The sequence below is a fragment of the Capronia coronata genome (genome assembly GCF_000585585.1).
Source record: "Capronia coronata CBS 617.96 chromosome Unknown acBCG-supercont1.1, whole genome shotgun sequence".
NCBI classification, from domain to species: domain Eukaryota; kingdom Fungi; phylum Ascomycota; class Eurotiomycetes; order Chaetothyriales; family Herpotrichiellaceae; genus Capronia; species Capronia coronata.
Window position 1 is genome coordinate 3,177,836 of NW_006912893.1, and position 16,311 is coordinate 3,194,146.

The 16,311-nt window shown below is 51.8% G+C and overlaps 5 protein-coding genes across 5 annotated transcripts; 2 read left to right on the forward strand and 3 right to left on the reverse strand.

Annotated features, from left to right (window-relative positions):
- Window positions 1–579: 579 nt before the first annotated feature.
- On the reverse strand, window positions 580–2,005 carry A1O1_01128 (uncharacterized protein; the record flags this gene model as incomplete). Its single annotated transcript, XM_007722041.1, has 3 exons — window positions 580–705; window positions 761–1,796; window positions 1,845–2,005. 3 exons carry the CDS (start codon window positions 2,003–2,005, stop codon window positions 580–582), a joined length of 1,323 nt encoding a protein of 440 aa, XP_007720231.1.
- Window positions 2,006–4,882: 2,877 nt separating this feature from the next.
- On the reverse strand, window positions 4,883–6,311 carry A1O1_01129 (type II pantothenate kinase; the record flags this gene model as incomplete). Its single annotated transcript, XM_007722042.1, has 3 exons — window positions 4,883–5,667; window positions 5,719–6,001; window positions 6,057–6,311. 3 exons carry the CDS (start codon window positions 6,309–6,311, stop codon window positions 4,883–4,885), a joined length of 1,323 nt encoding a protein of 440 aa, XP_007720232.1.
- Window positions 6,312–8,386: 2,075 nt separating this feature from the next.
- Window positions 8,387–9,175, forward strand: A1O1_01130 (uncharacterized protein; the record flags this gene model as incomplete). The annotated part of the gene is made up of 1 exon (XM_007722043.1): window positions 8,387–9,175. One exon carries the CDS (start codon window positions 8,387–8,389, stop codon window positions 9,173–9,175), a length of 789 nt encoding a protein of 262 aa, XP_007720233.1.
- A 673-nt stretch (window positions 9,176–9,848) lies between these two features.
- Window positions 9,849–10,781, forward strand: A1O1_01131 (uncharacterized protein; the record flags this gene model as incomplete). The annotated part of the gene is made up of 1 exon (XM_007722044.1): window positions 9,849–10,781. The coding sequence occupies one exon, from the start codon at window positions 9,849–9,851 to the stop codon at window positions 10,779–10,781; it is 933 nt and encodes a 310-aa protein (XP_007720234.1).
- Window positions 10,782–11,055: 274 nt separating this feature from the next.
- Window positions 11,056–12,651, reverse strand: A1O1_01132 (uncharacterized protein; the record flags this gene model as incomplete). Its single annotated transcript, XM_007722045.1, has 1 exon — window positions 11,056–12,651. One exon carries the CDS (start codon window positions 12,649–12,651, stop codon window positions 11,056–11,058), a length of 1,596 nt encoding a protein of 531 aa, XP_007720235.1.
- Between the last annotated feature and the right edge of the window lie 3,660 nt (window positions 12,652–16,311).

Consider the following 16,311-nt stretch of genomic DNA (forward strand, 5'->3'; position numbering starts at 1 on the left):
CTTGCTTTGCGGCCAGCTGCACGGGAGAGAACCCCCTTGAAAAGCCACCAGAGGCGATCGATGTGAAACGAGTATCAATATGCATGTTTTGACACAAAAAATAGAAAAGGAGGCATGCAGCATCTAATTGTCATGACTTACCGCGGACAAGTATAATGTGATGTTTTGTGTAGCCATCCTGCGGCCAAGAGCTGTCGCTTCGAAATTACTCCGTCGAGAAAGGAGTCGATACGTAGGACGTGCTTTTGAATCAAAACAGTACCTCTTCTCACACGTTCTGAGAAGCTGGAATCATGCCTCGTCGCCGCCGACATTCAGGCTCACGCCCGGTTGAGGTTGGTCCCAATCCACCAGAGAAATAATCTGGCAAATTCCGCAACAAGTTTGCCTGCGAATGACCCAACCAGCCATAGGCTGGTAACACAAGGCGGCACGATATGGAGAATTGCATCCTTCCAAATGGGAATGATCGGTCGTGTAATGATACGATGGGTTGAAGTGAGCCGATCTCGATCGTCCAGGCATCGAACGCCGAATAAGGAGCAGCCGTCTCGTATCTTTTCATTGGAGTATAAACAATTATATATGCTCGATCGGCTCTTCTGGCAAGAGTTCGCCCCGGCCTTCTAGTTCTTGACGCCCGGGCAGAAGCGCCTTGATGGGTGGCCTGATAAGATCATTGAACATGAATGTACCATAGACAAGCTAAAGCCTCGATATTAGTTCTTTGCTCAAGCAACATGTGATTCTGAGAGCTTACCAATGCAAAGCCGACCACCTGAAGCCATTTGAACGACTCCCAGCCAAGTCCCAGAGAGACGATCCAGATAAACAAAGTCCGACAAGTGTCGATGATTGATCGAGAAGTGGCCGAAATCGTTCTAGTCACGGACAGGCCGAAGAAGTTGAAGCCGCCAATGGAGACCATAATGGCTAGACTGGAGATACCGATTGCTCTGTTTGTCAAGACCTGTCGGTAGCCCTCCGAGGCGTCGAAATAGCCATGCTTCCCACTCTTCGATATGCCGACAGTGAAGTGGAGGATAATTTGAGCCACCACAGTAACGAGGAAGCCGAAAAGCCCTTCCCAGGCGACGACCTTCAGTGGCTCCAGGGCGTACTGTTCCAGAATCCACTCTTCCAAACAAAATTGAGTTGCAGTGAAGATCTGGGCAAATGCAATCAGACAAATTCCGATCACGGTCCGCACAGCTGCAGGGTCTGCGGCCTGAACAACGAGTTCTCTGGCCGCGAGCAGGGCGTCGTGTAGAGCTTCCACACTGTCCGGTTTGGGTCCTGGAGCATTCTTGTCCCCCGAATAGATAGCTCCAGAAAGGCCAACAAGGGCGACACCCAGCACGACGATGATGAGTGATATCCAATGATAGAGATACAACTTTCTTTTCAGGAATACGACGCTGAACAGTCCCACGAACAGAACCAACGCCCCTCTTGTCATCTGATATATGGAAGCTGCCACGAACAAGAGGCCTACGTTCATCAGTGTCGTCCCGGCGATGTCGCAGCATGCTGGAAGGCCCAATAGGACAAGCTTCCATCCTCCAAGTGGTGCTCGATCTTCGGAATTAGGTAGGAGAGGTTTCAAGGCAGGGCTCGCTGCACCTCGCGAGGATGGGCGGAGCGTCTCATCATCACCATCATCCTCCTCTTGTTCGTCGGTGTTGACGGGCTGATATAGGAGAGGGGCGTCACTGGAACGCAGGACAAAGTAGCGATAGAGGTAGAAGCCTAGAATGACAATCCAGCTGCCCATTTCTCCGATGAACATTTGTACCCTTAACAGTCAGTAATAGCAACAGAGATGCAGGAACCCCGGGGCTTACGTCTGGATGACGGGCTGCTCGAATGTCTTGTGGTTCTTGACATCCTTGTCGTCACAGTTTCGAACACATTGTTGGTCCTGATACTTGGTGAGGATGGTGTTGGCACATCCTGTCAATAGCATCATTCCCACCAGTATTGGGATGATGCCTTTGGCGGCCATCTTGGAGGATTCGACGCGAAACGAGAGGAAGATAGCCTTCGTCGGTAGTGACCGTAGTTGACGCCGCTCGTCGCTGGTATACAACGTTCGGCCACACTGAACTTGGACACAGTAATGACGGTGCGTATTGAGAGCTAGGAGGACAGAAGTGCTGGGGATGTCGGATATTGAAGTGTCCCGGACTCGTGACGGTGTGAGGAACCAATGTCGGCCGTCGGACTAGTACGCAGATGTGACGCGGAACGCCGCGGCGAGAGCGAGGGGACAATAAATACTGTACAAGGGTGGTTGCAGCTTCAGGGTTTCTCCCCCAAGTTGGTGTTCTGTAAACAAAGAATGCTTCTGACAGAGTACAAAGGCACTGGTGTGAAATCTGCGCCTTGCTCGATATCAACAATGCTTTCTCATCATTCCGCTTGGGTCGATTTGTACTCTATACATCTGGCCCTGCCACCTCGCACGGCTGTTGTTCAGGCACGGGTCCGTGCTGACATAGTTCAAGATCTGAGCTCCATACTATATCACCACTTCGATGCAATAGCTTCCGCTTTATGTAGATAAATAAATATGCGCTGCTCGTCCGGACTCGAGGGTCTGTGATAGAACCAAACGATCAGCCCGAAAACACCACCATCTTCCTCTTCACTTTTTCCACAGGCGACGTCGAGTCGCAAACTCCGGACCATGCCGAATACACTGGAACAGCAACTCACATGTACAGACCCTCTCGCCAGATGAATGAGGCATGCGTATGATCTCGTACAGATCTCTCGTTCATTCGTAACGTCCAAATTCTCGGCGCGGGCTAACCAACACTCGAGTACACCCTGCTCGGCCGCCGAACACTAGATACGCTGCCGCTTCGACTCCGACGTCGTCTTCTGCTGCCGTTGCTGCGCACTTTGCGCTCCACCACCACCTCTTCTCGACCCGCGCGGGATGGGTTGGCTCGTATCGAGTTGAAGAGATATATTATGAGGATGGTTCCGAAGAAAGTCCCGAGGATGGCGCCGGCCAATGTACCTCCCGAGTACTGTCCTGAGCATGATGTGCGCGAAGAACTGGTCACAATGGTCGTGGTCGCCTGACGAGCCACAAGGGCGGGGCTTGCGGGAAGAATGGCAGATGCGAAAGTCGCAAAGGGAGCCTGGACATAGCGAGTATGTCAGCATTGAGAAGTGCAGATGGGTTTGCCGTGTTGGCGCAGGCGCATACCATATTGGAAAAGGTTCAGACCTCTGAAGACAGGGTTTGCAAATCAATGCGACGCCGCTTCTAGAAGATGTGTGTATGCTGCGTTTCGTGCTTGCAGCTGGTTGCCGAACCCGTCTGAAGGTGTGCTGGAAGGAGGGGCGCCTTTCTGCTGCTGGCAGTCGCCGAGTCTGGTATGCTTACTATCACACCACGGACGCACGATTTCTCGCATCTGACATCGCTAAAGGGAACAAGGCTGACTTTTCTGGAAGGATGCAGGAACTTTAAGAAGGGGGAAAGACACCACCTACCTGCGAGAGAATGGGATCGTGACAGGACTGCCCTGGCACGCTGCCCACCAGCACCACCAATGCGGCCGAAACATGTTACCAGCATGCCAGCGGTTTACTGGGTTATGCATCGTCACTGGCAGACCAGGGTGTTTTGTTAGTCCGCGTGCTAGCCACAAGGGTTAAGGAGGTTGACGTCAGGGCCTACAGAGCCTACCTAACAGAGCCTACAGAGCCTAAAGGAACCCTCTGAAAGGCCTAAGGCCCTAAGGAGCCAATCACGGCTGGCGCCTTGAGGCTCCCTAAGGCTGCCCGACTCGGAACGTCCAGCCTCCAGCCTCCAGCCTTCAGCCTTCAGCCTTCAGCCTCCAACCTCCCTAAAGATGCACCACTGCAGTGTGCTCCATCGCGCTCCATCATGAACTCAACTTCTTCCATATGGTGTCTAGTAGTAGGTAGGTACCTGCGAGATTTTCTGAGTCGGTCCACAATGTCCCAAACAGTCTACCACCTCATACAGTTTTGATTGTTCCTTCAATGATATCTAGTGAAGTGGAGGGAGACTCAATGACCATGGCACTGTGACTATGTGGTCGAGTGCTTGACATGTTCGAATCTTCTCGTACACAAAAGGTATCTAGGTACATGTAGGTATCTACATGTAGGTAAGGTACCTTCTCGGTCATGGCCGCCCTTCCGCTGCACGACTACAAAATGTCTGCTGCCATTGATGAGCCGAGGCACCCGGAAGCATGAGGGTGCTAGACTCATCAGAAGAGAGCTAACAAGAGCCCTTATATCACTCTGCAGCGATGCCTGCACGCTGCTTGCCCCTCGCGGAAGCCTGACCCGAGTGATCGGTATTGCGGTGGCTCTGAAATGGCGGAACATGGGAAAAGCCATCGATGCCAGCCTTGACATGTGGGCCGCTTCCTCCCTTAGCCATCAAGCTGTTCACTTTACCGTCTGACCCGTCACTTCTATCCGACACATCGCTTGTGCAAAAGTCTCCCTGCCATTTCAAGCAGAAAAGGGCGAAACCAACCGCCGACTTCCGTTCTTCCCATGCAGACAGAAGAAGTACATCTGGGATGGCGAGGCTGGAGCGCTGCACTCCCCATAAGCTGCCATGAACATGTCCAAGGCAGGAACGGATCGGGTCAGCGAGACCATCTATCTCGTATGCAGATAGCAGCAGCCTTGTGGACCACTGCACAAAAGAGAACTCCAGCTTAGGATCCGTGACACCTCAAGACCTCCATAGTGAATTTGTGGCATCGCGCTTTGCGGTAGTTGTTCGTGTCCAATGGTATTTTGAACTGCACGGTACTGTGGCTTGATAGATCGAGGCCAAAACCCGTGAAGATAGTAGCCTCCAATCGAGGGCACTCGTCTATTCTCTGGACATTACCCTGCCCAGTTTGACGTCGTCGAAACTATTGCGCCTTCCCCAGTTCTTCGGTTGTCGTTTGAGAAATGCGCCAACCGCACCGAGATAACCCTCATGTCGTAGAAAGTATGCCTGTTTCTGGCCCTGAGACCAGAACTTGATGGCATAGGAAAGGGTGTTCATCGTCTGTGTATGGCCTCGAATGAAGGATCCTCCGAAATATATATGTTGAAGGTTGTGCTTTTCCGATTGGAGGTACGCGATTTGGCCGATATTGTTGGAGATCGCATACAGCAAGCTTCGTGCCATGTCCTCGGTCTTGAAGCCTCCCAGTCGGTGATCACCATCCCCGTGGTCACCATTGAACAAACCTTGCCCATCCTCTGCGTTTCTTTCGGCCATCCTCTTCATGCGGAAGACTTTGCCAAAGGTACTTGCGATGGTGGTGCTCTTCAGACCGATCTTGCCGTAGCCTGTGCCATAAATGTCACCCACAAGCATGTCGACTCCGGCGTTGTCGCCCTTTTCGGCTAACCTCAACATCTCATCAAACGTGCGGGCGCCGGTGAGCAAGGAAAGAATACCCCAGAATGTACCTCCTCCCAGCGATGTACCGCCCACGCGTTGAAACTCTCGGGGTCCTGACACCTTCACCATGGACACCCCCGATCCAATGTTGACCAGGAGATATGGATAGACATCTGGGCGTGCTTCGGCAAATTGCATTGGTTCCTCTTCGCTGTAGGTGAACACTTCTTGCGGGATCTCTGTGATGAAGAAATCGAGACCTAGCCACTCGGTGGTTAGCGGGGCTTCAGCAACCAGCCTCTTGTCCTTACCGATGATAAGACACTCCATCTCGTCCTCTTGGATCACATCAACGTGCAGAACCTCCTTCATCCGGTCGTAGAATTTAAATGCTCCTCCTCCGGTCGCCATGACACATAGCTGTTGGGGGGTTGACCCATTGAGTTTCGATTGTGTCTGTTTCAGCTCTTGAATGAAGTCGATGCACAGATCTATACGGTCGGTCTCGAAATTCAGAAAGTTGAGGCGCCCGCCGCCATGGGTCGAGCCCGGCTCGCGGGAAAAGTAGACGAGCTTCGCAAGGGAACCGCCAATCTAAGCAGCAGATCAGCGTGAAAGGTACGTAGCAGGACTGCTTGGAGAGGAATACATCAACCGCGACATGGCTGACCACATCCGTATGGTGCGGCAACCTAATGTCCGTGTGTTCCCGATGCACAAATTCGCTTGTCATGTTCGTTCTCTTGTTCGGCTCGTCATCCACGATGAAAGCGCCCTCGACATTGATCTTCACGGAGGCAGGGTGAGGAGGGGCGCGGGGCGCGCGACCGAGGGTATCACCATCCACAATCGCAGAGGCTTCGTGAGAGTCATCGTTTGTAGGTATCCCTTCTAAGGTTGACATCGTGGGAATGTATGGGATTGAAAGGACAAAATGTCCATATGAGAGGGGCTCTGACTGATGCCCCCGTGCGACTGCGACGACGTTGTTAGACGCCTCAAATATCTCGGCGATAGCAGCCCATGACAACTGGTATTCTTGAGTTTTGCAGCTCCGGCCGGGCGAGACGGTATGAGCCTGATTCACGAGAGATCTGATCCAGAAAGGAAGATGTTGCTCAAAAATCGCGATGGGAAAGTAACCGATTGCAGTGGGTTCGTTGATAATCGCCAGGCGGGGTCTCGGTCTGCCATTGTGGCATTATAGGCTGGTGACTGGTGGTGACTGGCCAATGCAGCACCTAACGAGCTCAATCTCCTGGCGGTGCCTGCGAACCCCGCGGGGCAGATTTAACTAAACTTGACAACGCCGAGAAGCCGCCGCAGAATGAACCCCTGACCATCTCAAATCTGATCCAAGTAAATAACAAGGTCCCAGGGACACAGAGCAGCTCCCCATCTTTACGATCGTACAGAACAGTACAATCTGACTCCCGGTGGGTACGTTCATGGCCGGAACTGCGTTGATGGTTCCCTCGATCATAGACCACTCCAATTTAAGAAGATATCGCCGAGATCTCTTCAAAGTTTGAGATCCTTGGTCACACGAGCATCGACTTCCTCCTCAACCGCTTCTCGGTCCGCCAGAACACATGAGATATTATGCCACCGTTCTCCTGTCGGTTCCCATGTGTTCCAAGATGACCTCGAGAACTCTGAGTTTTCCGTGTGGAGACTCGACTCTGCAACAACAAGCTTAAGTGTTGGTTCCTTCAATCCACAGCATGCTTCCCATCCCCAATAACAATGCGATACCTAAAGGAGGCCTCAAAATGCCGGCCCGATTGGTATATGCCGGTGGAGAGGTAGGAGATGAAAGGACAGAGACGGTCGTGGCTGTCCCTACAAGCGTGGCTTGAGCACATTCTTCTGGAGAGGTATCCTAGATCTTGTCAGTTTACATTGGGAGCTCTGTTGACAGTGATTGCTTTTTCATGGGAGCAAGGGTGACTGTTCATCGGAAAAACAGCATACGGGTTGACAACAGCGATCGGCTGCGACGCCAGTACCGCATTGAAATCCTCCACTGCAGACACCTGGTCTATTCATCAGCAATCAGGTCCATACAGACTTGTTGGAAGACCACGAACCGCTTCCGTCAGCACAGCAGACATCACCAGCACTGGTGTCCACGCAGCTTTCTCCACTGAAATAGACGCATAAACTGCTACCAGCTGGACAGTTAAGGCTGGATTGACGGCGAATGATCTTTTCTGTGCTGGTTGCATCTGCTAGGAAGCTATAGAAGAACACCAAGACAACTTGGATGATAACGTTCATCCTCATGCTGGATACGAGCTGCGAGTCAAAGGAGCTTGTCGCTTATAGGGGCGGTCGATGTCTAGAGTGAACCGCCCAATATGCTCTTCGGGGTCACTCTTGTATATGTAGCTTCCGTGCCCCGGCGGAAAACACCAGGCAGTATCATGATCAAAGACAAGAGCAAGACATATTAATGAGTATGCGATAGTATCGGTCCTTTTCCCAACGAGGTCACGTCCAACTCCTATCGCACCAGTGGCGGCACTGAAATAAATGAGTCGCAGCTTCGGTTGAGCCAGGTGGACTCCGAGCTGGCACGATCAAAGAAGTCCAAGAGAAGAGGCACATGGTCCTTCTGAAGCCTGTTCGTAGACCAGAGGCTGGCAGTAACCCATTTGTGTGCGATTGAAGCTGGAATACCTCCATACAAGGACCAATACCGTTTAGAGGTGACGTTGGAATTGGAACTGACATGATTTCCCGAAAGAGGATCAGGTGTAATCAACATACCTACCCGCCTATATGCATGGGGAAGGCCTCAGAGGGTTTAGTAGGGAGGTATCATTGTAGGCTGTACTAGATCTCGAGCCTGCGCCTTATGCGGAGAAACTTCTGACGATCCACTTTCACTTTGTCCGCGATTTTCATCACAAAAAGATCTCCGCAGCCAGCCATGTGAAAGCAACCAGCACACCTATTTCCTCCCTACACACAATAATGGAGCAAAATAAGAAGAGCCAGCAGCAGAAGCACGGAACCAAACGTAAACTCGAAAATAAACTCGAAAATAAACTCGAAAATGGCGCCGAAGTCAATTCCGAGCCTCCTTCCAAGCGCACCGCCGCACCCACTGCTGCAGCGCGACACGAACACACCGAAGTTGATGAAACAATCGCCATGATGGATCCTGCATTACTGGCAGACCATTTTGCGAAATACGTCCGAAAGAGCTATCCGGACAGCAGTTCCATCGAGCTGGAAGACCAATTCCTACCGTCCAAAGCGTTCCTCAATACCACAGACTTCGACAAGCCTCATGCAGCGGCAAATCTACCGCAGTTCCTCGAGAGATTCTCGGACGGGGGCAAAGCCAGACTGTCTTCTTGCGATGACACAGCCTCGCCTCATACCCTGGTAGTCACCTCATCGGGAATCCGTACAGCGGACCTCACACGAGACTTGCGCATTTTCAACAGCGAGAATTCAAAGGTCGCCAAGTTGATTGCAAAACATATGAAGCTGAAAGATAATGTGGAATATATGCAGAAAACGAAAGTTGGAATTGCTATCGGAACACCGGCGAGACTGAAAGACCTGATCAACGCAGACGCTCTCAAGCCCAAAGGCATACGGAGGATTGTGGTGGATGGATCGTACCGCGACCAGAAAAAGAGAACAATATTTGAGATGGACGAACTATTTCGGCCTCTGATGGCACTGCTGAACATGGATGAGATCCGTCAACGGTATGGGTCTGAGAACAAAATCGACATACTGGTCTTCTAAATGACGACTCACCGCCCTTCGAGGGTTGAGAAAATCAGACTGGCGCCGAGAAGCTGTTGAACGGTATTTGCGCTACAGGCGCCTCAGGACAGAAGTCATGATAGATGCTGGGAGCACACTTTGACTTGGCTGGACCCGGATTTGCGTCTTGCGATCGCAGTCAAAGTATATCCACTGTCATTGCAGTTACATCTCACGGCGGCCGCATCGATTCTGACAAGGATTGGCCATCACCTTGACTGTCAACCTATCGCATTTCACCAAGACCCTGTTTGGTTCCTGGACCCGATGAGCCTGGTGGTGGTTTGGAAGGGTTAAGGAGGTCCGTGTTGTTCGCTAAAATCCTTCTCCGCACATGGGAAGGAGCGAAGTGGCACATGGTTGGGGCGGCACCTGCCAAAAAGACGCCCACTCGAGAACCACGAAATCTGCAACCCGCCTGCGATCGCCGTTCTTTCTTTGGAAGCTTCACCAAGCCGCAAACTTTGGTCCGGCCACCAATATATTAGCTTCTCCCAATTGTACTGTGCGAGACGAGCTGAAATGTGCAAGTCGTGCTTTTGTTGAGATTTTTTGCCTGATCGTACAATCTTAATGGGGATTGAACACTGCGATCCTCTTTCAATCCATCCGTCAGTCAACCTGCTTGACAACTCCGAAGTGCAACATCAAAATGAGCTATCAACAATTTCTCCAGTCGACTGGGAACTTGAATGCCAACCTCAAGACAACCTCTCCTGGTTCAATCCACCGTAAACCTGCAAATGCTCCGAGTCCATCCGTGGCGCCCTCTGGCTCATCCTCCTTTCACGCCAGCGTCACTCAGAATACGCCCCCGAACTCCTCGAAAGCTCCATTCACGCCCGCCTCCTCGACGAACTCGCCTGCCCGTACAACCGCACCTATTACGTTACCTCCCTACAGCCATCCAGCTCGCACACCTTTGACAAAGACCCATATTGACGCTGCCCTGAAAGTATGTCTCGAACTGCAAAAGACTGCAACGTCACTACACGAGAAGCGTCCTTTTGCAGCCCTTCTGCTAGCACCCGATAACACCACAATCCTCTTGACCCATTACTCAATCTCCCATGTCCAGCATGCTGAGACCGAACTAGCACGCTTGGCTGCAATTCACTTCTCACAAAAGTACCTCGCTGCATGTACACTGGTGTCCACCTGGGAGCCTTGCGCCATGTGTACCGGAACGTTGTACTGGAGCAACATAGGACGGCTCGTCTATGCAGCTAGTGAGTCAAAATTGAATGATTTGACGGGTGGAAACAATGATGAGAACATGACAATGTCGCTCCCCTGCCGGGATGTGTTGAAGGCCGGGCAAAAAGATGTCGAAGTGATAGGACCAGTCAGTGAATGGGAGGAGAAGGTGGTGGAGGAAAGCAGCAAATGGTGGAAAACACATCAGTTGAGAGAATCGGAGGACAGGGCTCGAGAAGGCAGTGTGACTGGGAGCGAGAAACCCGGAAGTCTGTCAAGTATGCGCCAGGGTACACCGACGACCTGGACTGGGGAAGATAGTGTGCTGAGCAGCATCAACGACGAGGGTGAATACAAAGCCGAGTTGGATATTGATTGGATGAGATAGTGCCGGGCTGCGGGATCGCAGTGGGTAGTCTCCTTACTGCTGGGTGAGCACACCACACAAGCCATAGCGAAATTCATGGTTTGCGGAAGCATGCTATGAGAAGTAGAGACCGATTGTACAGTCATGCGAATTGAGAAGTCTCCATAGAGAGCTGGAGCAACCAACAATGCCAGAATTATAAGGGCAACCTGATACTAATGATCGACTCTTACAGAGTGATTGTATAACGTCAATTCATAAGTCGTATACCATCTGCCAGCCAGTGATGGGTGGATCACGCTTCTACGGCTCGTTTTCGATCCTTTTTGATCTTCCTTCTCCAACCATTGACGTCCTTGCCGCTTTCCAAGTCTCGAAGAGCCTCCATCCTAGCCTCGGCCACGTCCTTCAAGGTCCGGCCCTTGACGACCCTAGTCTCGACATTGACACCCTCCTCGGTCCACTCGGACATCTTGCTCCCGACATACTCCTCGATGGCCAGGATCAAGGCGACGTCGCGCTGACCGACAAACGTGACACTGGTACCTTTGCGGCCCGCTCTGGCCGTCCGACCAACTCGATGGACATAGTCGGTCGGGTTGCGCGGGACATCGTAGTTGATGACATACTCGACGTCCGGGATATCGAGACCTCGAGAGGCGACATCCGTCGCGATCAGAATGCGGGCCTTCCGAGCGCGGAAGTCGGCGAGGTTCTTCGTGCGTTGGATCTGCGCCAGTTCCGAGTGCAGCGCCGTGACCGGGTGGGCGAGCTGCAGCAGCGTGCGATGCAAGACGTCGGCGGTGGTGGTGCGGTTGACGAAGACGATGATACTCGGTTCTGGGGACTTCGTGAACGACGGCACCTGCAGCAGGACATGCAGGAACGCGTCCTTGTGCGTCATCGGGATCTGTAGGTACGTCTGGGCCAACGTGGGAGGGATCAAACTGGCCACGCTCGAGGGGTCGGAAGAGTCTGCGATCTCGGACACAAAGATCGGCGGACGCTCTTTAGGCCGCGGCAGATCCTTCAGCGCACGCACCTCGGGCGTCACCGTCGCGGTGAAGAGGAGGGTCAGGCGAGCCGACGACGGCGGGAGCGCTGAAAGACACGTGTTGAGGTCTGGCAGCATCGAGCCTCGGCCCGGCATGAGCAGCCGGTCCGCCTCGTCCAGCACCACCACTCTGGCTCGCGACAGGCCGATCACCGTGTCTTTGCCCGAGTTGAGGATGTGGTCTGCCAATCGTCCTGGCGTGGCCACGACGACATGCGGCCGTCGTGAGAGCGCCACAGCCTGTGGTCGCATGTCGGTTCCGCCGGTGACCAGCACGGTCTTGAGGTTCTGCGGCGCCCCCAACGCTTGGAATTGTTCGTAGATCTGCAATGCGAGTTCTCGCGTCGGCGTGAGCACGACTGCGTAGATGCCGAACGGGTCTTCCGCCCATTTCTGGAGTATTGGGACCGCGAATGCCACTGTTTTTCCGGTTCCTGTTCTCGATCCGCCTATGCAGTCTCGCCCTTTCAAGATTTCGGGTATGGTTGCCTTCTGGATCTCCGTGGGGTTCTGGATGGCCATGGCCGCCAACGAACGTACCAGCCATGGCGCGACGTTTAAGGATTCAAAGGTAGAGGATGTGGTAGGGACGGAAGGCCGTCCAGTAGATGTTGAGCCATGTTGTAGTGGAGGAGCAGTTGCTTCGGGAACTGCTGATTTCTTCACTCTTGAGAGCAACGTGGATGGGATCGTCGACACAGGACGGTCGTCGCTGTCTTGCGAGATGCGCCTGCGCTTGGGCGGCGGGGTGGGAAAATCTGCTTCGCTTGAAGTAGTCTCCGAAGATGTGGACTGAGAGTCAGAATCATCCGGTTCGCTGATTCTCGAAGGAGCCATGTTGACGATGCTGGCTGTTGGAATGAGGAGTTGTTTTACAAGAAAATTGTGAAATGCTGGTGACATTGCAGGATGCGGACTTGACATGTTGCAGGGTCTATTGCACTGTGGGGTCTTGCTGTTAGTCGCAGTCTAAAGTGTGGTGCACTATTGAATTATACTGTACTAGGTTGTCAAGTCCGCCGACCTTAAAGAAGCGACTAGCCTAAATGAGACCTCGAGTTGCACTAAGAGGGGTAGACGGAAGCAGGACGGTTCGGATAAACTATTTTCCGTACTCCAAGCCAGGCGAAATCACGTGATGAACGCTTTAGCTGACCAATCGATAAGCCGTATCCATATCGAGCCAATGAACATCGCGGCTTTCTCGACGCGATCTACATTGCTTCACTAGTTCCTAACTAGGTACATCTATGCCTGCGTTACCTTCGCCTCAACTCTCTTGAGTCCATGGTAGAACCATTCTTTTCCTTCAAGCAGTACACATCCACGAGCATGATGGATAACAACCATATGCTGGATAGGATGAGCTCTGCTCTGCCCTTTTACCTGTGCTGTCGCATATACCATTCTCAACCCTCTTGCCCGATATGTGGGAAACCGCATCCGCACACTGACGCCTCTGTACCTAGAGGTCTCAGAGCACAACGACGAGCAGTCGCATCAATGCCTCAGGCAATACCCTTATCAGATACCCCCCCAAATCCTGTGATGCTAAGCACTCATGGTACACCATCTACTTTGCCTCAGTCTCATGGACAGGCGCAGTCTGCTGACCCCTCTGTGCCTATTATTGGCATCAGAGCACGACGACGAGCACTCGAATCAATGCCTCAGGCAAACCCGCTGATGCTAAGCACTCATGTTACACCATACCTGTATGATTCGCCTTACATGGATCGTGTGGGACAGGCGCAGTCAAGAAATAAGGTCCAAGACCAACATACAACAAGCACCCTTGGTTCACATGTCCAGTACCCTGGCTCGGGACATCCCCTACCCCTACCCTACAGCACCCGTCCATCATGGACTATACCACCTATTAGTAGTGCTGACCATCACACTCTGACCAGAGCTGCCGGGACCATCAATGGCCAAGCATCTGCTACTTCAGTGCCTCAGGCACAAATTCCAGCACAACCAGCTGTTGTGATTGGACAGCCGCTACAGTCTCGGTTGCCCACTTCGAATTCTATTCAAGCAACATCCGTACAGGGGCTCCCAGTTCAGCCTCAGGCAAAACGTGTGCACCTCTCTGGAGCGCGAGTAGCTACTAATCGACAACAAATACAAGAGCAAGAACCCAATCCCACAGACTCCAGAGACTTACAAACATACACGATTGGGTCGCCTGGACACTCGAGATCTGCAGCCCTGAGATCTACTCCGAATGGGAACGCTGGTTTGTCCAGAACATGGATACAAGCTTCGCGAAGCTGTTTGCAGACCTCAAAGCGGTCGAATCCAAGAGAGAAGAGGTGGAAGAGGTCTTCGAAAAATACAAACAAGACTGCAGAACCGCCGTCCACGATCTGGCGACGAGTCTCTACACCATGGCTCAATCGGAGCAGTCAAGACTATCAGAGTCCGCCGGTGATGGAACTGGGCAAGCTGCAAAGAAGCAGAAAGCATGACGGGCAAATGTCGGTACCCAAGACTTCCTAATGTTTATCTCAAGAGCAGGACACATGTTCGAGATTACTGGAGAGATTATCGATGCTGATATTCAAGATGCTCTGCGACTGCGACGTCATGAAGCAGCGAAAGTCTCTCCGTTCAGGGACCGCAGCTGGTGCCTGGGACGAGCTTGCTAGTAAATTGTCACCAGCTGCCAGCCGAGCACAGCAGTGAGACCGTCATACTGCAGTCTGAATGGCCAGACGAGTTGCCTTCTGATACTGGATTATTGAAGGAGGCAGAAGAACATTCAACTGCCGGTCTACGGGTATGATCCGACATATCTGGTGCACAGCTCAGAATCAGCTGCATAGAAGCCAGTGTTTGTTCAGATCGCCATGCTTCCTCTCTACCTAAGGTACTTGGTAAACAATAATCGCTTAGAGGAATAAGAATAAGATGCCACCGTTCCAGCCGTAAGTATTCTGTAAACAGATTCGGACGTGCTGACTGTCACGCCTCATTCCTTCGACTTGCACGTAGTGCCGTTCTCAGTGTAGCAAAATGATCTGACGTAGAGGAGGCATACTCGGAGGATCGAACAGTCCTTGTTAGACCCGTCTGCAAGGTGAGGCGTAATGATTGTTCGTAACCGAGTTGTGTTATAGTAAGATTCACCGCCAAGCAACAACACAACTTTGAAGGCAGTTGACCTGTGAAGTTGTCGTCGGTCTTGGCGGTTTTCTCAAGGTCATTAAGATCTTCGCCCTCGTTTCTCCTTCCTCTCTCTTCCTCTCTCTTCCTCTCTCTTCCTCTCCTCCTTCATCACCAGAGTCAATCTACCATCCTTTTTCCCTCCCTGCGCTCGCACCGATAGCGCGACCACCTCCTCTGCCTCCTTACGCTGAGCTCCTATCAGCGCACCTCTCCGAGCCTCACGTCTCATCCATGGAACATTGCTCCCTTCCTTCACAGTATTAGCCGTCCGTCCCGCAGGGAGAACGGCTTCCGTTTCTTGGCGGTATTGGTTATTGGTCTCGCTGAGCACCTGCTTTGCTAAGCTCCTGCAGGCGGTCCTCCCTGGATTGACCGATGTTCTTACAGACTTCGGCCTGTTCGTTGGTTCGTTGAAGTTCAATGTTTGTCATGCTGCATCTTTCTTCGAAGTTCCCATCACGGCGAACTAGACTTGTTTCGTAACTTCCGATTGCCGTAGGATCTCCTGGCCAACCTCAATCGAGAGCTCCTAGCTGCTGCCAGAGGCCGAAAGAAGGAGTGCCTTAAGATCCGACATACCTGACGGATCTCCGGAGCCAGCTGTTCAAATTGACCAAATGTAATCCGTGAGGATTACAATTAGATCCATACACAGCAAGAACATATATACCTGGCAGTTTCTTTCATAATCACCCAGGAGAGGACGCTGCTCATTGTGCCATGTCAAGATAGAAAAAGTATTCTAATTAGCAGATTTTGCCATAACAAGGTTATAGCGTTCGCGATTCCGTATTCTGAAGTGTCAGCGTTGATCAGATTCTTTTAAACAGAATGTGCTCGGCTTCGATGTTGCGGAACAGTGTATGGAGCTCGCCGCACCATTCCGTGGAGGATATTCCAGAACACGGCTCGAGGGTCTCTGCAATCTATGTGTACTAGGTAAGTAGGTAATTAAGAAATAGGATCTTTGTTGCATAGGTAGGACGCCTTTTTACACTACACCTTCCAGCCTCTAGTAAAGGACGTACGTAGCATAAGACAAAAAATAGTTATACGCTAGTAGACTACTAGTAGGAGCTAGTGGCTGTTAGAGTTGCGCTAAGGTGCATGAAAATTGTCAGGTATATATATTACTTTTGTGTATAATACTATCGTAATCCTCACGGATTACATTTGGTCAATTTGAAACGATACAGAGAAGATTAGCATGGCCCCTGCACTAAGGATGACACGCTTCTCAAAGAGTACTTCAAGTTTTTTGCTCTGTTATAGTTCTGTTATTGTTCGCTCAGAAGTGATAACTACTGGTCTACTATTGCCAGCTGT